The sequence below is a fragment of the Petaurus breviceps genome, unplaced genomic scaffold (genome assembly GCF_028583685.1).
Source record: "Petaurus breviceps papuanus isolate PSGF00001 unplaced genomic scaffold, PetGlider_PUasm1.0 37, whole genome shotgun sequence".
NCBI classification, from domain to species: Eukaryota; Metazoa; Chordata; class Mammalia; order Diprotodontia; family Petauridae; genus Petaurus; species Petaurus breviceps.
Window position 1 is genome coordinate 35,395,793 of NW_027186296.1, and position 21,303 is coordinate 35,417,095.

At 38.7% G+C, this 21,303-nt stretch overlaps 1 protein-coding gene across 4 annotated transcripts in view; it reads right to left on the minus strand.

The window, feature by feature from the left end:
* Positions 1-20,256, minus strand: part of PIAS1 (protein inhibitor of activated STAT 1) — a 145,725-nt gene extending 125,469 nt beyond the window's left edge. For 2 of the 4 annotated variants that reach the window (XM_069098225.1, XM_069098223.1), the window contains exon 1: positions 20,135-20,242. Coding sequence is in view for 1 of the 4 variants with exons in the window: in XM_069098222.1 (XP_068954323.1) it covers positions 20,135-20,158 (24 nt within the window). In the remaining 3 variants the exon portion in view is untranslated. Of the gene's footprint in view, positions 1-20,134 lie in introns of all 4 variants that reach the window. The other 2 variants (XM_069098222.1, XM_069098224.1) reach the window with 2 other exon arrangements.
* Between the last annotated feature and the right edge of the window lie 1,047 nt (positions 20,257-21,303).

The window sequence follows — 21,303 nt, forward strand, 5'->3', positions numbered from 1 at the left end:
GCATTTTCAACTGTCTTCAAGGACATTTAGAGGTCTCACCAGCACCTCAAAAATCCAAAGACTAAACCCAAACCTCAACATCTCCCAAACAAAATCTCCTCCTCCTCTATCTTTGTTCATGGTACCACCCTTTCCCCAAGCATTTAGGCTCTAACACCCAGCCCCCATTCTTTACATCTAATCTGCTGACTCTCAATACATAGTATATCATCCAGATGTACCATCATCAGAAGCACTGAGGCAGCCCTTTTACTTGCTACAGTGTCTCACACCCATTCCTTTCTTTCTCTTAATACTCTGGGTTCATGCATCTGAAACTATTACAATAACTCATCTCCTTAGTTGTAGTTTTTTCCCCTCCCAATCCATCCTACATATAATGACTGATTAATCTTCCTAAAGTTTATTCTGATCATGTCATTTCCCAACTCATTTGTTTTCAAGGATCTTCATCACCTGCCAAATTAAATCTAAGGCTTCTTCACTTGGCATGTATGGTTTACAAAATCACCAACCCTATTCTTTTGTTTGGTTTTTTTGCTTTTTGGAGGAGGGAAGGTAGGGTAATTGGGGTTAAGTGACTTGCCCAAGGTCACACGGCTAGTTTTTGTGTTAAGTGTCTGAGGCCACATTTGAACCCAGGTCCTCCTGACTCCAGGGCTGGTGCTCTACACACTGTGCCGCCTAGCCAACCCTACCCTATTTCTTACTACTGCCTATATATATCCAGCTAAACTGGATTATTCACAGGTCCCCTCCCCCCACTTCCACCCTAAGGCTTTGCACTCCCCAACCTCTGAGCCCTTGTTGATTCGAGCAGAATAAAATCTGTCACACATCACTATCCACTCTTTAAGACACAGATCAAATGTAATCTTCTACTCCATTAAGCTTTCCCAGAATCACCCTACTCAAAAATGATCTGTCTCCCCTTTAAACTCCTACCACAGAAAGGGTATCGCACACCTTGGTAAGAAAAGTGCTGTACTGCCAATCAAATAGCCTGGTCTCAGGTTCTGGCTTTGCCACTAACAGTGTGACCTTGTACACATCACAATCAAATCTTAACTTCTCTAATGGGAAAATTAGGATAACTGAAGTATATTAACTCAAATTCTAGAACTATTTCCATTTGCCTCATACAGTTTCAGCTAAAAATACAACCCCTTTATAAGAACTCAAGTTAAATTCTAATTTATCTATTTCCCACAGACTACCAATCAATCAATAAACATTTATTAAGAAACCATTATATGTCAAATACTATGCTACAGAAACAAAGACAATAATGACAATGTGACCATACACAACCCAATCCCCAAAACAAGCTTATATTTTATAGGAGGAAACAATGTGTGTACATATATTTATTAAGAAATTTGGGAGCAGACAACCAGGAAAGTTATCTTGCAGGAGGAAGCAGATGGACCAACTCTTGGAAAAGAAATGCATCCTAAGGAGCAGAGAAAGACTGTGTGCCAGGCTAGGAACCAACCTGGGCAAATGCAGGGAGTCAGAAGGTGCATACTGTCTTCTACTTAAGAATTAACATTTATATACACTCCAGTCAGTCATTCAACTGACTCAAGCATTTATTAACTGTTTACAATGTTCCAGACATTGGGATATAGGAAGACATGAGTTCAAATACAGCTTTAGTATCTTACTGGCTGTGTGTCCTTGGGCAAGTCACTTAACCTGTTTGTCTCAGTTTTCTCATATGTAAAATGGGGGAAAATAACAGCACCTATCTCCCAGGTTGCTGTACGGATCAAATTGCTAATACTTGTGAAGTGCTTAGCATAGTGCCTGGCATGTAGTATGTGTTTAATTGTTAGCTATTATTACTATGGCAAAGGAATCTGTGATGGACAGTGCTAAACATGTTTCCTCTCTCTTACCTCTATCAGTATTTCCACTTACCAACAGTACCTAGAACATTAGCAACAGCCTCAGCAGGGAGCTAGAGCAGTAATGAATAGTCAAAATGACACCTAGTCAGTTCCCACAATTTTTACCTCAGATGGATTTTTTCCCATTTTATCAAGGATAAAAATGCTAGTCAACATATTTAAAGAAAAGCTAGTTTTTAAAAAAATAAAAATAAGCAAGCATTTTACCACCTACAAGGGAATATCTACTTCTTCACTTAAATATTCTAAGCTCCACAAATAACAGAAGCTGGAGTTTATCTGTTTGTAGCTTAAATTAACATAATTTAATTTGTAATTAATTTACCTACTGGTGGAACAGCCTTAAATTGTGGTCACACTTCAGATTTGTTTTCAGTTTCCCAATCACCAAAAGACAACAGACCCCAACCCCCACCTTTTCAAATTCTGTTCTTCCTTCAGTTTATTCAGCTACAGGAGTAGCTGAATATACTTTATATATTATATATATATACTTTAATAATGAAAGAACACCAGGTTAACTATTTTAAATAATCTAGAAAATTATAAAAAGCTATAGATTTTAGAAATTTGCTTGAAAAAAAGTCACTTAAAAACACATTATGCTAACACTCTCACCTAATTAACATTAACCAACCATTCAGGAAAAGCTTTTGATTCAAGAAAACAATATACAATACACTAAAGTCTCCAATTCAGAATTTAATTTTACTAAGCTTAAAGTTTGCTTTTGTACCTCAAGAAAGGATTGGCTAAGTAAATTATTACTGCAAATGAAACTATTTAAGGCACTTTTAAAAGAATAGTTCAAAAATTTTGGCAGTAGCACTGTCCACAGACTAATTACAAATAAATCATTCTTTACTTCTGCATAGCAGACCTGCTATTTGGAGAAATGGGCTGCCACAATAATTGAAATAATATATTTATAATTTTACTAATTTCAATGACCAAAGAATTCATCAACAAGTGGCTAGGATATGCCTCTGCTTTTAGCTATGTTGGTCCTCAGAAAGAAGACAATCAGCTAGATGCCTGGAGTTCTTTCAAAATGGCAGAAGCTTTTAAAAAAATTCTGTACTATAGTGACAGACTGTGAAAACACACAGTTACCTCCAACCAAGTCACTGAAGTGTGGAAGATTCAAAGGAAGTAAGACCAGAGGAGAAGGTGGGCATGGATTATGATTTGGAGATTATTCACAATGGATTATGGATGGACATCCACAGAATGACTGGAGTACCCAGGTTTGTGAAATCACAAATTCCAAGTTTCCAAGTACTGATTTAACTGATCATATTTCCAAGTCGGCTGAATTTCTGAAAGGTATCTGTATTCTAAAGTCAGGGCTTCAGGCAGTGGAACACCTAGGACTAAGATCCATATTAATAAAAATGTTTTTCACCTTTGAACGAGGATCTTTTTGGCAGCAAAATATAATAATATTCACAGTTCTTCTATATGATCTTATCCTACTACCTTCCCAGCTTCATTTTTCCTTCCTCTACTATTTTTGCTCACACCAACCACAAGGGAAAGATATAGGGGAATAATAAGAACTCACTTGATAGAGCACAGCACAAGCATAAGGAAATTAGCAAGCAATACTGTCCAAAATGATAGAAAAGGAACTATCTTCGTATGCTGGGAAGGGGAAGGAGGAGAAAAGCAAAAAAAAGGTAGATTGTAGTTGAATTAATTCACCTCCTTAATAGCAACATAAAGGTCTAAGATGTTAAGAGTCTAAAAATGCTGTAGCAAGGAGCCTTAAAAGACATATATACTTATTTTTTAAAATTCTGAACTTCAACACCAAATAAAACAAGCTTTTTCATATGCAAAGTTGTGTAGAAAAGAGGGCTGTACATGAAACTGCAAACCTTTATCAAATAGTTTCCTTTTCCTCTTAAGTATATAATAAATTCAACATGTAACTTTCCAAGCTCTTCTGCCTGTGTCTATTTCCTTCCAGCCTTCCTTCAGTTTTCTTCTGTACGGTTAAAAAAATACTTTCTTTTCTTTCTGGCAACCCAATCCCAATCCACTCCCATCTTACACCTCCCTCATTTAAAAAAAATTCTTATAATAAATATGCAGCGTCAAGCAAAACAAATCCCACATTAGCAGGATCAGAAAATGTCCATTTTGTTCTGCACCTTGATAACAACAACTCTGTCCAGAGGTGGGTAGGATGCTTCTGTAAGTCTTTTAGAAGCATTGCTGGTCATTGCATTGATCATAGTTTAGTATCTCTAAAACTTTCCCCATTCTTTCTCACGTTGCATTATTTAACTATGTTAAAAAAAAAAAACAATTTATTGGTCAACCATTCCCCAACTGATGGGCAACCCTACTCAATTTCTAATTCTCTGCTATAACAAAGAGCTTCTAAAATATCTTCATCCTTTGTGTCCTTTTCCTCTTTCTCTTATCTCTTTGGGGGCAATAGAACTGGTGGTGATAGTACTGGATCCAAGAACACAAACATCTTACAACTCTGATTTTTTGGGTAAATCAGTTGTTTTATTGAAGCCATTCCAACAACTGTCACTTTTCTTACCAATTTGGTGGGTGTGAAGTAGAACCTCAGAGTTTTAATTTATATTTAATATTAGAGATTGGAGCATTTTTATATGATTGTTGAAAGCATAAATTTCTTCCTTTGAGAACTGCAGGTTCGTATCCTTTTGACTACTTATTTGTTGGATAATAAAAATAACGATGATGATGGCTAGGATTTATATGTCAATCAATAAGCACTTATTAAGTGCCTACTATGTACCAGAAAGCTAGCTGAAGTGGATAGAGCACCAGACCTGCAGTCAGGAAGGTCGAGTTCAAATCTAGCCTCAGACTTGTACCAACTATATGACCTCAGGCAAGTCACTTCACCCTATTTGCCCCAGTTTCCTCATTTGTAAAATGAGCTGAAGAAGGAAACAGCAAATGACTATAGCAAGAAAATACCACGTGGGGTCACAAAGAGTTGGACACAACAGAAATGTCTGAAGAACAACATGCACTTGGCACTGTGCAAAATGTTTTACATATATAATCTCATTTGATCCTCATAGAAATCTTGTGGGGAGGCAGGTGCTATTATTATCCCCATTTTCTGAGGAAACTTAGGCAGACAAAGGCCTTATTGGAATTCAGGCCTTCCTGATTCCAGATCCAGCATTCTATTCACTGCACAATCTAGTCACTTAAGAATGGCTCTTGTTCTTAAAGAAACAATGATATATCTTGAATGTGATACCTCTGTTGCAAATATTTTTTGACCCATTTAACTGTTTCTCTCCTAACAGGTTTGGTTTGCAAAAAAGCTTTTTATGTCATCAAAATTGTCCATTTTCTCTTTTGTGATCCTATCTACCCCTTGGTCATGACTTCCTCCCCATCCTAAGATGCAAAAGGTATTTCTTTCCTCATGCTATTAATATGTTTATTATGTGACTTTTTAAATCAAGTCATATCTATTTAGAACTTACCTTGGAAAATGTTGTGAGGTGTTTATCTATACCTAATTTCTTCCAAATTGCTTTCCAGATTTCCCAGCAGTTTTTTTCAAATAATGAATCCTTTACCCAGTAATGGGGGATCTCTGGGTTTACTGAATCATATGTCACTATGTAATTTGCTTCTGTCTGTTGGGTACTTAATCTGTTCCACTGGTCAATCCCTATTTTTTAATCAGTATCAAATAGTTTTGATGATTTGTGGTATAGTCTGAGACTTGGTAACTGCTAGGTCCCCATCCTACCCAACTTTTTTTTATTATTTTCTTTCAGATTTGTGCCCTTTTGTTACTCCAGAAGAATTGTTATTATTTTATCTAGTCCTAGTTCTAGGAAGTAATTCTTTGGTATTTTGATATGGCACTGAAGTCAATTTAAGTATCTTTCTTATTATATTAGAACAGTCTGACCATAAGCAATTAATATACTTCTAATTATCTAGATCTGTCTTTCTGTTATGAGTGTTTTGTAGTTGTATTCACAGTTACTGTGTGTCTTGGTAGACAGGCTCCTCGATATTTTGTACATTCTTTAATTATTCTGAATGGAATTTATCACTTCCTGCTGTGAAGACATATAATCTCTAAGACGATTATACAAGGAGTACATATAACTTGCATTTGCATGGTAAATACATACACATACACACATACGCACACATATCCAAACCCCTTTATATTAAATATGGGCCTCTGTTTCCTCACTGGTAAAATGGGGGAAATTGAATTTAATTCAAAAAAACATTTAACTCTTACTATAGCCAGGCACTACCCTATAATGTATGAGTACAAAACAAAAAACCATATAGATCCTGCAGGGCAGAGGAAAGGAGGGAGTTCATTTTACGTACAGTAGACAGGCAGTGTGCAAAGGCACAAAGATGGGAGATGGAATGCCATATTCAGGGAATAGCAAGAAGACCTGTTTGGGTAGAATGTAGTGTGAATGAAGGAAAGAACTATATAGAAATACAAGGTAGACTGCAGCAAGAATGTGAGGCTTGAAATACCACTGAAGCTTTTTATGCAGGTGAGTGACACTGTCAAATTTGTGCTTTAGGAATATCAGTTTGACACCTGTGTGGAAGAATAATTGAAGAGGGGAAAGCCTGGAGACAGAGAGACCACTTAGGAGGCTATCAAGGTCTGAATAAGGATAGATGATGGAGACATTTTAGAGAGAGAATCAACAAAATTGGCTGCTGATTGGACATCAGGTTGGGAGAAAAGATAAAGGTCAAGGATTGAGTATAGTTGTGAGCCTGGATGACTGAAAAGATAGTGGTGTCCTCAAGATCTGTGGGTCCCCTTCTTAAGTTATGATATTTAAGCAAGAGCTACTACCAAGAAATTAAAATGACTAATTTGCCTTCTACCTTATTTTCCTTCTCCCAAATTTAATGGGAATTAAACTGGTGAAGTAGAAAGAGCCCTGGACTTCAAGTCAGAAGAAAGGGATACAAATTCCATTTTGACACTTAACCAGTAGAACCATTAGCAAATCTATTAACATCTCTGGCCATCAATTTTTCCATTTGTAAAATGGCAATAATATTTTTACCCCCTACCTCACCAAGTTAATGCAGGAAAAACATAACGTTAGTGTGAATTATTATAAAAATTAAGTCAGGTACATCTCTGAATTTATGATTTATGCTGTTTCATCCCTTGCTATCTAGGAAAATAAAAAGTTTAATTAATTCCATTCAATTTAAACATTTATTAAATGGTCAAAAGAAATGATGAAAGAGATAGTCTCAAAGAAACCTGGGAAAATTGTTATGAAGGAGGGAATATGCATTTACATGGTGCCTAGTATGTGTCAGGCACTATGCTAAGTGCTTTAGAAAAAGTGTCTCTTTACTCCAGACCCTGGGAAGTAGATGCTATTATTATCCTAATTTTATAGTTAAGGAAACTGAGGCAAACATAAGTCAAGTGACTTGCTCCAGAATCACACTGCTACTAAATGTCTGTGCCAAATCCGAACTCAGATCTTCCTCACTCCAGGTCCAAGTCTCTATCCATTGTGTCACCTAACTGCCAAGTCGTACTGTTGAAGAATAAAGTAAGCAGAATCAAAACAACTTATACAAGAATAGCAATAGTGTAAAGACAAACAAATCTGAAAGGTTTAAGTACTCAATCAATGCAATGAAAATTCCAGGGGACTAATGATGATACATGCTATCCACCTCCTGAAAAGATTCAGAACAAGAGCTAATTTTGGACACAGCCAAAGTAGAAATTTCTTTTGCTTGGTTATGCATATTTTTTTTACAAGGATCTGTTTTTCTTTTTTTCAACGGGGAAAGGGAAGGAAGGAGAGAAAATAAACGCCTATTAATTGGGAGAGAAAAAGTCTTACAACTGAGAAAACTGAGGGTCAGAAGGGTAAGGTACCTATTCAGTTATTCATTCAGTGAGTTAACCAGACCTCAAATTAGAACTAGACCTTTCCTACAGTGACAAGGCTGTCAGCTTTCAGTCTCTCTCTTCAATCTAATCCTTTTGGTTTCAGGACCCCTTTATATTCTAAAAAATTGAGTTTTTCTTTACATGGGTTATATTTAATCAATATTTAACTGTATTAGAAATTAAAGCTGATCAATTTTAAAAGTAATTTTATTCATTCAAAAGTAAGAATAAACCCACTACCTGTTAACATTAATTTTTTATTTTAAAAAATGACAGTAATTTCTACTATAAGGTTTGTTTTGAAAACCTAAATTTGTTCTAACCCAATTGATATAGTAGGAAATAATTTGTGTGTGATTTTCATATTTGCATTTGTAGGATTTCCTCCTCAAGAAATAGCTGTACCATTTTACAATAACTCACAAGGTAAAAACACTTCCCATGCCCACTTCAATGAGCAAACTTTAGGTCTTTATCAAGGTAAAGTGCCATATTTAACATGTATCTTCTGGTGCAGTAGGAGATGTAGGAGGAAAGGTAGGCCTAACACACACACCCCTCCCCCAACCCAGAGCCTTCTACTCTTGCTCTCAAGTTGACTTTGACTCTGCCAGCCTGAGGGCCTGCCAACACTATTTATTATAGTAATAATATATTTCTTAACCATTTAATATGTATAAAACTGTGTTTCTATTGCTATTAGGTTCCATTCTTTGTCACTGATAAAACTTTTGAGTGCTATAGTCCTAATTTCTTTTTTCCCATAAGCCACTTTTGTTCACAACATTCATTTTGTTCACAACACCTTCTATCTCCTCAACCCAGAGATTGAAATCAGCTGCTAAATCTTGTCTTTTCTATCTCCACATCCCTTCCCTATACTTACACAGCCAGCACCTTAGTTGAGTCCTTCATCATTAACTCTTGCCTGGACTACTGCAATAGGCTCCCAATGTAATACATCCTCCATATGGCTGCCAAAAATGAATTTCCTAAAGCAATGTTTGTCCATGTTGCTTCCCTACTGATTCCAGTGATTCCCTATTGACTCTAGGATTATCTTATCCTTTAACATCTATTTTTGCTTAAGTTTTAAAATGTCCACAATTATTAGTACAGTATTACATATAAATAATTTATAAATAAATGTACACATACATATTTGGAGCCTGTGCTCAAAATGTTTTATTGCTAGGAGACACAATTAGAAAGTTTGCACATTCTGTGACAAAGGATTAACCATATCACCGCTTTGGTCAAAACACTTCAAAGCCTTTCTATTGCTTGCTTCCTGGTTAAAATATAAAATTCTCACCCTGGTTCTTAAGGCCCTTCATAATATGGCTCCATTCTCAACTTTTATCCTTCTATTCCCAGTCACATGCTTTAAATGCATGTAGTCAAACTAGCCTCTAGCTGTTTTCTAGAATTCCATAAATTGCACAAGCCTTCTTTCATCTGGAATATACTCCCTCTCATCACACCTTTACCTCTCAGAATCCTTATCATTCTTGGTTCATCTTAGATTCCAGTTTTTTCTGTAAAGCTGTTTATTCTACTCCACCCCCACCCCCCATGCAAAGAATAAAACTATCCTTCCTCTCAATGAACTTATACTTTATCTAAGGAAACACAAATATATAAGCATGTAAAATACAAAATAAATACAAAGTAGCTAGGGAATTAGGAAAGTCTAAACATAGATGCTGTTCAAGTTCTTGAAGCAAGAGCTAGAGGTATTTTGTTTTCCCCCACTTCCAAAGATGTTCTTTCTTTATTTCCTTCCCCCTCCCCCAAATAACAAGTATTTATTTTCTCTCCCTTTCTTTCCACCTAATTGAACAAACAGATAAAATGAACCCCATAACAAGCATACAGAGTCAAACAAATTCCTCACTGGCTATGTATCATTCTGACTTTAGGGTCTCTCATCTCTATGTCAGGAGGTAGGTAGCATGCTTCATCTTTGATCCTCTGGAATTAAGGTTTGTTATAGCAATGATAGTTCTTAAATCTTTCAAAGTTTTTCTTTGTAATAATGATGCGAGTGTAGAAATTATTTTACTTGGTTCTGCTCATTTCACTTTGCATCAACTCATACAGGTCTTCAAAGTTTTCTGTGAAACAATCCCTTTTGTCATCTCTTAGGACATAATAATCCATTCCATTCATTTGGGTAAGTTATTTAGCCCATCCTTCCATAGGTGGACATTTTCATTTCCTGTCGTTTTTTGCTACTATAAGAAACACTACTAGAAATATTTTTGTACATATAGGTCCTTTTCTTTTTTTTTTTAATCTCTTTGGGGTATAGACCTAGTTAGTGGAAGAGTATGCACAGTTTAGTGACTTTTGGGGCATAGTTCCAAATTGCTTTTCAGAATGGCTGGACCAATTAACAGGTCCACCAACAGTGCATTATTATACCTATTTTCTCAAGACCCTACAACATTTGTCAGTTAGCTTTAAGCACTTACTATGTGCTAGCACTGGGGATGTAGGTGCAAAAAAAAAAGTCTTTGCTCTTAAGAAGTTCACAGTCTAACTGGGGGAGGCAACATGCAAACAATTATGTATATACAGGATAAACTGGGGATAATCTCAGAGGAAAGGCACTAAAATTAAGGACTGGAAAAGGCTTCTTGCAGAATACAGGACTTTGGCTGAGACTTGAATGAAGCCAAGGAAGCTGGAAAATGCTGGGGGTTGGGAGGGGGGTAATGTGAGGAGATGAAATATCTTATTCAAGAAACAGGAGGAAAGACAGAGTCACTAGATCAAAAGAGTCCACCATCTTTGCCTATCTGATGGGTGTGAGGTAGAACCAAAATGCTCCTTTCCTTAATTTGCATTTCTCTAGTTATTAGTGATTTGGAGCATTTTTCATATGGCTATCCACAGTTAGAATTTCTTCCTTTGAAAACTGCCCTTTTATGTTCTTTTACCATTTATCTATTGGCAAATAGCTAGAAGAGAAGGATTCTATGAGACAGAGGAGGAAGAAAATTTCAATCATGGAAAACAGCCAAGTCACAGAGATGAGAAATAGAAGAACAGAGAGGTAAAAAGTAATTTCCAAATTTATATACATGCCACGTATCCATTTATTTGCCCTGTCTTTTTCCAATACAACTTGGATTTAGCCAATTCTCTCCACTCAAATGACTACCACCCTAGCTCAGATCACCTTTCTGTGGGACTAGATTTGCCACCTCCAAATTGGTTTCCCTGTTTCCAGTCTCTCTCTTTTCCAATGCATCCTCCACACAGCTACAAAAAACTGTAGTGTTCCTTATTTTCTCTAGGACCAAATACAAATAAACTCCTTTTGTTTGGCATTTCACAACCTGGCTCCCCTTTTAACTTTCCATACTGACTTACTGCACTTATGTGGTCTACCTCAACTGGACAGAACATTACATCATCTCTCATCTTAATACCTTTGCAAAGGTAATCGTGCCCTAGGCTCATCAGCTCTGACTCATGGAATCCTTCCTTCCACCTAGATGCACAAAAATTTTTATAGCAGCTCTTAGTGGTAAAGAATTGGAAATTGGGGGGATACCCATCAGCTGGGGAATGGCTGAACAAGTTGTGGTATATGATTGTGATGAAACACTATCATGCAAAGAAATGACAAAAGAACAGTTTTGGAAAAACCTGGGAAGATACATCTAGATACTGAGCAGAAACCAGGAGAGTATCGGACACAGTAACAATATTGTAACACAGATCAATTGTGAAAGATTTAGTTTTCACAAGACAACTGAATCAAGACAATGATATAATTCCAAAGGACCCATGATGAAAGAAGCTATCGATTTCCAGAGAGAGAGAGACCTAATGAACTCTGAGTGCAGATTGAAACATAACTTTTTTCCGCTTTGTTTTTTGCTTGTTTTTTTTTTTTTTGGGGGGGGGGGTTGCAACATGGATAATATGGAATTATGGTCTTCATGAAAAAAAATCCCTCTTTTCCTTTAAAGCTTAGATCAAATGCCACTTGTTATGGGGAGGTGTTTCCAGATACCATCCACCCCAGGGGCTAGTGCCTCCCCACTAAAATTACCATAGATTAATTTTGTTTTCTAGATAGGTGTGAATACAAAATGTATCCAATCAACTCAGGTTCTTAACCTGGGGGGTCATGAACTCATTTTTAAAATATTCTGATTAACTGTATTTCAATATAACTTGCTTTCTTTGCAGTTCTATGTATTTCACTTTGTGCATTTAACATTATTTTGATGAGTCCATAGGCTTCAACAGATTGCCAAAGGCATATAGGATATTAAAAAAAAAAAAGGCTAAGAACTTCTATTACACCCCACCACCACCACCTCCCTTAAAAAAAGGCAGTGTCTCATTTTTAAAGTATATTTTTAAATTAAAGTTTAGCTAATTTTTAATGAAGTTTCATCAAGCTTTAATTTCTTCCACATGAATAAAAAAGAACATCTTTTATGACTGAGTACTTAAATGCTTTTTTTTTTCAATTCTGAGCGCACATTCTTAAGAGGACCATCTACATCTGTTTTGTATATATATTTTATACACACCTGTTGTCTGCTATAGAACATACCGTGTTTCCCCCATAATAAGCCCTCCCCTTACTGTGTAAGATTCCTCTAAAATAAGCCCTCCCCCAAAAATAAGCCCTATCGAGATTGCTACTGTAGTGAAGGTGATCCCCTGCGCTCCACGCTACATTACGGTACCCTCTGTAAGCACCGTCCCCGTCCCCGCCCCCCCCCCCCCAAACACACGCCCGCGCTCAGAGCTGCATCCAATCAGAGCTGCAGCAGTGAGCATGTCATCCTGTTCTTCCCCAGTGATTTGCTTGCTGGCGCCATTGAGAGCAGTGCCGCGGAGGAGAGCTGAGGCAGGACAACATAAGCCCTCCCCTGAAAATAAGCCTTCTGGTGTTTTTCTTTCCAAAAAAATTAATAAGACAGTGTCTTATTATTGGGGAAACACGGTAAGTTCCTTGAGAGCAGACCATCTAATTTTTTTTTCACTTCTTTAGTAAGCATTTCATAAATGCTTACTGACCAATTGATATAAAACACAGTAAACAAACACCTTGCTATCTATGCCTGACTTAATAATTTTCCAAAGTAAACATAAACTAAATAAGCCTATTTTATAACTTTTTGGGTCTTTTTTGGAGGTGGAAGGCAGGACAATTGGGGTTAAGTGACTTGGCCAAGGTCACACAACTAGTGTTAAGTGTCTGAGGCAAAATTTGAACTCAGGTCCTCCTGACTTCACAGCTGCTGCTTTATTCACTGTACCACCTAGTTACCCCCAATTTTATAATTTTCTTTTAATCTGTCAAGTATATACAAATGATATCTATAAAGGAATTTTATCTTTACCTTCTGAATTATTGCTTTTCTTCATAATTTTTAAAATCTCAGGGTTATTTAGCGGTAGTGGAAATAATATTAAACCACCATATGCAAAACAAGAGTTAAAGAAAATTCTTAAGTTTCACCAAGAATGTTTCATCTAATGAAAATATTCACCCACTATACTTCCCAAAAAAGTCTCACTGAGTCTCCTAAAATGAGACATGTATGTAAAAAAAGGAAAAATCTGATTACTGTTTATAAATTTACATGGCCTTTCTTGTGAAGACAGCTCAAGAAATGTCTGTAATGGCTTTGGCAATTAGAAAGCACTGTTTATGCCACTTACACCACCACTTCTATTCATGGTTCCAGCTTTTTTGCACCCCTAAAGGCTCAAAAATAAGTTACATTACAATATTTCTACCAAAGTACATATATTTTAAAGCCATCTTTTAATCAGTTTTAAAGTCACTGGGCCCACAAAAATTCCATTTGTATCGCAAATTCTGTATTGGCTGCACCAACATTAACTCTTCTTTACTTCAACCCATCCAGACTTGTATGTGTACATGTGTATGTATGTGTGGTCACACGCACAACTAGCACACACACACACACACACACAACTAGCTTCTAACCTCAGGGGGAAAAAATCAAACCAGAAGGACAGATTACTGTACTTCTAAAAATTAACCAAAGCCATGAAAGTTAACCCCCCCCCCCAAAAAAAAAAAACTCTGGAAGGTAATGCATTAAATATTCTTTTTAAACAGATAGGTTTGTTTTTTTTTTAACCCTGATTTGAGTCACTGGGCCAAGATAGGGATTTAAGGCTATTTCATTGCTATAATGTAACGAGTATATAGCATGCCTGTCCAATGAGAAGACTAGAAATTGTTAGGGTTTTTTTGTCCCTACAGCTATTATTCAGGATCTTATTAAATACTAAAAAGTGGGATAATGAATGTCAAAGAATCCCACCTCTGCTTCTTCACATTTCTGGGCTTTTGTTTCTTTATCTATAAAATGAAAGAGCTAAACAATATTAGGGGTTTTTAGCCTTTTTGTGTCATGAAAACACTTTCATAATCTGTTAAACCCTTCTCAGGCTAATATTTTTAAATACATAAAATAAATACATAGAACTACAAAAGGAATCAATTATACTGAAATACAGTTGTGTGTGTGTATATGTATTTAAAGTTGAAGGTCAAGAAGTCCTGAACTCTATTATCTAAAGTCCCTTTTTGGCTTCATGTCCTATGACACTATGGTTGCTTAGGTGTTATTTCATGGTAGGGAGGCCCATTGTTTGAAAGAGGTTTTGTGTTTTGGAAATTAGTGTGGGGTACAGTAGAAAGAACAGAAAAGAAGCCTGGACAATCAGAAGAATCACCAACTTTTGGGGCTACAGAAGGCTCAGCAGCCATCAAGTCCAAATCATAACTAAATTCCTACTACAATACCTAATAAATGGTCATGAAGACTTGGCTTTCAGATTGTAAATGACCACCAGTTACTCCTGCCCATTAAGGCAGCCCCTTCCACTTTTGCAACTTTTACACATTTATTCATAGTTTTGCCTTCTATGGCTAAGAACAGAGGGGTCAGCAAAGTATAGGTCATTTTGGCCTGCTGCTGCCAATTTTGTACAGCCTGAGAGGGAAAAAAGTTTTCTTGTATATAAAAATGTAAAAACCATGCTTAGCTCATGGTCCATTCAAAAAGTGGTCACATTAACTTTTTTTACTGTCATATTACACTACTGATTCACAGGGAGCTTCTATCCTACTAAAATCCTCAGATAGGGAGGCAGATTGGAGGGGTCTTGAAAGTCAGATTAAGGAGTTTGGCAGACTCACTGGCAGTATTTGAGGAGGTGAATGAATTGATCATAGTGGTTCATTAGAAAAATTAGTTCATTATTAGGGGAAGGGGGTGACTGGAAGAGAAAAGGAACAAAGATTTAATAAGCATTGTGCTAAGTGCCTTACAAATATTCTCTCATCTGATCTTAATAATAAGCCTGAAAAACAGATGCTATTATTATCCCATTTTACATTTGAAGAAATTAAAGCAGAGTGTCTGAGGTCAAATTTGAAATCAGGACTTCCTCACTCCAGGCCTAGCCCTCTACCCACTATGCCACCAATCTACTGAGTATAGTACAAAGCAGAGATTCCCAAACTTATTCTGTCTAATACCTCCTTTAAAAAAAAAATTATTCAGCACCCCTCTAGAAATCTATTTTCTCAAATCCTTTAATGTTTTTTTTTGAAATTGGCATCATTTCAAAAAATGTAATTTTTTAAAAAATGATGCATTTTAAATTTAATAATTTATTGTAAATTTGAGGTTTTTTCTGCACTGAAATTTTGATGATGCAATATTGTGTCGTGTAACCGTGTAGTATCATATTGTAAACAGGTCATTACACAAACATTTTCCTGCCAATTCACAACATGTTTGCCTGCCAACACTTGCTTGTTAAGACCTGTCAGGGAACTTGACCACTGATCAGTTATAACTTGCATTTTGTGTGGTTTTCTGGAAGATAATGTTATCACTCTGTAACACAACAGATGAAACATGTATGAACAGTTTTTCAAAATTTTCTTATACACTTTCTTTATGCTTCCACTGCCCCCTTATTTTTATTCAATGCCCTCCAATTGCATCCGAGATTACTACTGGCTCCCTGGATCATTCCAGAACCCCCCCAAGGGAGCATTATCACTCACTTTGGGAACCTTAGGGAAAAGAAGGATGGTTTAGAGGCAGAGAGACCAATTTTGGTATATGTTGCAACAGTACAGGAAAGGAGATGGCTATCTTGGGATCTTGGGCAAGTCACAAAACTTCCTGTATCTCAGTTTCCTCATTTGTAATAACAAGGAGTAATAACTTGTTCAATCAGTGTCACAAGTTTGTTCTTCGGATCAAACAGGATAATATATAGCAAAGTTAAAGAAATATAAGCTACTATCATGAAGAAGCAAAATGCAAGTTTAAAAAAATTATATCCCAGCATAGACTTTCTCAAATCTGGGGTCTCAATAATTCTTTCTAATTCCTACTTTAACCAGGCCCACTTTATTTTTATCCCTAGCTACCAGCAAGAAAGGGTACAATTACCCTGAACTTTCAAAAGCTTCAGCAAGAAACCCTGGAGCAGCATGTTGATGGAGTTCACCAGCAGAAGCCCAAGGTTAATCAGCTATGGACCCAGCACTAAGCACTACTGAAATCAACAGGGATTACAAGAGTCTCATTGAAGAGAAAGACAATACAATCACTAAGGAGGAGAAAGTGGGAGGAAAGTAAAAGAGGTATTTCAAAAGAATTATGTGAAATACTTGAAAAGTGAAGTATTTTGAGACATTGTTTTAAAATATTGTTCTTAATGACAGAATAAAAATTGTCAAAATGCGGTACTTAAAAGCAAGTTATGAAAATTTAAATAAAAACCATGAATATTGTCAGATGTACATGCATGTTTCTAGCTAAAATAACAGCAAGTAAGTTAAAAACCACAAAGATTAAAATTAAGTGGTCACTACTTTAAAAGAATTTGAGCAACAGAATTTACTCATACTCCTAGGTCATCCTGAAAAGATTCTCTAATTTTGTCACCAAATGCATACATTCTTCTATCCTTTAAAAAACATCATTAAGCCTTGCCTTTCCCACTGCTTTTCTTGAGTTAAAGTAGTAATACTATTTGGTTTGAGTTTTAATGTTGAAAACATCTGTACAAATATTTTTAAAGTACAAAGTAGAGATACATGAAGCTGTCAGATTATTAACTGCCAAAATGATCTGGCCCTTATAACCTCCTGATCTAAGAGTCTGTATAATAAAATTCTTACTCCCCCCACATTTTTGCAAGTATCTTTTATGGGTGACCTCTAATAAAAGACTGAACCTTTTATGAACAAATGTGAAGACAAGATTCATTTTGATGTGTGGTACAATTTGCAATCTAATTTTTATTGGCAATATCCTGAAGTGTTGTAGTTTATATTATACTGATATTGATGGCAATATAGATCTTGATGCAGATCTGTCAGGTTTAACCATTTGATCTTTTAAGTCCATTATAAGTTTAAAAGAGGTCAAAGAAAAGAGAAGGGTGAAAAAATATCCACAAGTATAGACAAGAGCAAAAGCCACAGTAGGTTTGTGAGCTAAGGAATTGGGTACAAAACCTACTTAGGTTTTGAACTCTGTTAAGAAAGTATTTTTGCTCAGAATTCCAAAAAAGTCCCTTGACATCACAGAAAGCCATAAATTTAATCGCACCTTCCCAAAAAACAGAATATCAGAAAATTTTTTAAAACTGAAGCATTAAAAAGAAATCAAGATTTCTTCTAAAAATAGTTTAAATTTCAATTCACAGAAATCTTTAAGTTAAAGGGAACACCATGGTTGGACAGTCCCCAAAATGTCAACAAATTAAACTATAATCAAATATTAACATGATTTGTTTATGTGATTTACATCAATTAAGCATTTACAACTTTTAAGGCTCCTGTATTTCTCACAATGACAAAATAGTTTATCCTAACAATTCCTTAAAATTAAACAATAAAGGTGTCATGGCATCAACAATTCCTTTGCACAAAATGAATCTGAAATTTGTATCTGAGATTGTAGAGAGATTTTATACCTTACTTTTTCTGGTGTGGAAATGACAGTTCCTTTTCAGGTATTTAGCTTCAATCTAATACCGGTTCATTTTTGTAAATAGAGATTTTACTTAACAGGAATCACACCAGGGATCTGCTCTATCCCCAAAGGCATTTTCTTAAAATGTGAAAGAACAAAGAAGGAAACCTCCCCAGCATGTGCTTCCCATACTAGCTTCTTAGGACAGCATCAAGGGTGACAATATAGAGCACAAGCTTTCCTGCTTTATTCTGTGATCCATGTATAAAAGAACTCATTAGCCAACATTCAAAAGGGTTTCCAAATGATGAATAGAAAGCAAAGATCAGAGCAACCTGACTATATTTTCAAGTGTGTAAACCTATAGAAAAATTTCTGCGAATTTGGTCTCAAGTATAGTTTTTACAGTGGAAGTTTTCCATCAAATTCCCAAGACTTTCTGATTAGTCTTTTTAGTTGTTCCCATTACACAAATTTCCCCTAGTTTGAAAGCACAAAGCATTCACTAATTCAGATATTTTCAAATAAATGTAAAATCAGAAATAAACTCAAGGCTAATGTAATGACCACTCAAGGCTAAAGTCTCGATATATACTTGGAAGTTTTATGCTGACAAGTAATTTGGGGAGGGGGGTGGGAAATATATTCTAGCAAGTGTTTTGCTCAGGGGAAAAAAACACACAAATACAAGATTTGACTTTTTTAAGCTTAATTTTATAAGAAAAACCTAAGTGTAACACCTTAATCTCTCACCTCACACTGGAATTCACCCTATCAATTATTCTAAATAAGGCTTCCACCAAAGATTTTACCATTTACACATCCCAATATTAATTCATTGTCAGCCCCCTCCTCGAACGGGGAGAGTGCCGGCTACTTGGTTTGCATACGCAAAGCCACTTGTGAAAAGGGAGTATCCGGTTCGACGCCTCAAAATACAGACCTGTAACTTAAATAAGGCTAGCTATTAAAACATAATTATTCAAGCAGAACCGCATATATCCAAATCCAATCAGGAGCCTGTTACTCACCACCTACCTACCTACCTACCCCCTTCCACCCGCCTCGTGCAGCATTGTATTCGCTGCTGTGCAGAAGTAATCGTCAGGTAAAGAAGTAGAAGAGTGGGGAGGTCTATCGGGAAAATAATGACGTGAAAAAGTCAAGCTTTCGCCTTTCATTTCGCGCAGCTGGAGAAATTGACACAGGTGGGAGGGGGAGCGCGGAGGAGGCGCTGTTGACTAGGGGGTTGGCGAGGGGAGGAGGAGAGGAGCTCGTTCCAACCAACATGGCCAGCAAGATGTCCCCAACAAACAAAAGGCAACCCGGGATATAAACACCGACCATTCACCTCCATCCAGCAAGAGCATCGCCATCATGGTGGGCGCAGACCCCCACGCCCCAAAGGCTGACCTCGCCCTGAAAACCACGCGTGGGACTGGGGGGCGGGGGAGGATGGAGGGGTGTCGCATCGCCGTTTCCCCCCACCGCCAGAGGCAGGCACCCTTAGCAGGGGGCTCGCCCGCAGCAGGCAGGAATCCCCGGCCCCAGGGAGGAAGGGAAGGGGCGGGAGGCGCGGGCCCTGGCGCTCGCTAAACTTTGCTGGAGGATCTCCTTTTCCCCCACGCACCACGCTTCCCCGCATCCGAGGGGGCCGAGCGAGGCGCCTCCTCCGGCAGCAGCCGGGCCGGGGGGATCCGGGGAGATCCGCGTCCCGGGCTGAGGGGGAGGCGAGGAGAGGGGCGGGGCGGCCGGAGACAAGTTCCCCGGGGGAGGGGAGAGGGGCCGGAGCCGAGCCCCTGACAGGAGCCCGGGGCTGGGAAGGAGGAAGAGGAAGCGGCGGGGAGCTTCCCCAAACCCGCACCCACCCCCGCCGAACTCGCCGCCCCCGAACCCCGGGCGCCCGGGAGCAGGGGGGAGGAGGGGAAGAGAAGGCCGTCAGCGCCGCGGCCGAGCTCCCCCCCTCCGACGCCTCCGCACCCCGCTCTCCGTCTGCCCGCCTCCTTCCTCGGCCACCCCCGCCCGAGGCGCCCACAACAATAACACGCCGGGGACCGGACCCGTCAGCGCCCCCGAGCAGCCCGGGGCCCGCGGCCCGCATCTACCCGGCCCCCTCCTCCAGACCCGAGCCCGCCCAGCTCCCCAACTCCAGGCTCAGATATGCCGGTTTCGGACGGCCCCCGGGGCTTAGCCCCCTTTCCCCTGGCACACGCAGCGCCGTCTCCGCGGCCGAATATTAGAAGTGAATTCGAGCTGCGCTTTACCTTTAGTTCCGCACTGTCCGCCATCTTGCGACTGTCAGCGCAAGCGCAATGAACCCCGCCGGGGGCCGCGGCTAGTCCCGCTCCCTCCCCTAGCCTGGTCCCGCCCTTGTCACCGCCCCTTCTCTTTTCCCCCCCCCCCCCCGAACCCGCCCAATGCGTTTGGAGCCCCGCCCCCGGCACGCACAGCAACGAGTGTGGCACGTACTATTTAAATAATGGCGCCAAGAGGACTGGTTTGACAGTTACTCCCCCTCCTCTCTCCGCCCCGCCCCGCCCCCCAGGTAATCAGTCTGTTCTGGGTAGGGGGGAGTGAGTGTAGGTCCTGAACGCAACTTCCCACCTCGCAGTCTTCTCCATCGGACGTGAACCCTGGTGCGGATTTGTGGGACTCACGAGTCATCATCCAAGGAATCCTATTAAAATAATAATAATGTCAGGAAGAGAGCATCAATGACTTCTTGCTCAGTAGCAGAAACACCGGGTCTGGTGTGGCCACGAGTGGGGACGGCTTTGCGCAAATTAGTCATCCCCACTCTTGGTCACTCCCTCTGTTATGGAGCCAAGCACTTCCACTTTCAGGAAGGGGGGATGGAGGGAGGCTCATAAAGGTACCCGCCCAGGGTTACACAGCCAGCATTTCAGAGGCGAGACTCGAACACACGTTTTAGGGGCTCTCCGGCTGGTTCTCTATCCATACCTGCTCAGAGGAGCTTTGTTCGCCTTGAGCTAGAGACCTGGGAGTTTTCTGTTATCATAAATTTCAGGACCTAACTAGAATAATGTCTAGTTGGTGCTTAGCAAATTTTTTGGAGAACTAAATATATAATAGACAATCACAGGATCTCAGAATGGGAAGCGTTAGTCGGAACACAGATGAAAGATGTGAGATATAAATGAAGTTATTGTATTAACATAAGAGCTTTGATTATGGTTTCCTAAGTAAAAGACTTCCCTCATAGGATAGGAATCAATCTAGATTCAAATTCAGGTTTTCCGACTCCAGATCCTTTTTGGCATCCCCAATGCCTGGGACTATCTTAACTATTTCCCACTTAGCATCTTTGTGCCTGTTTCTCCTTTAATTAAATTCTGCTTTCTGGGGCAGCTAGGTGGTACAGTGTCTAGATCACCAGGCCTGGAGTCAGGAAGAATGGAGTTCAAATCCAGTC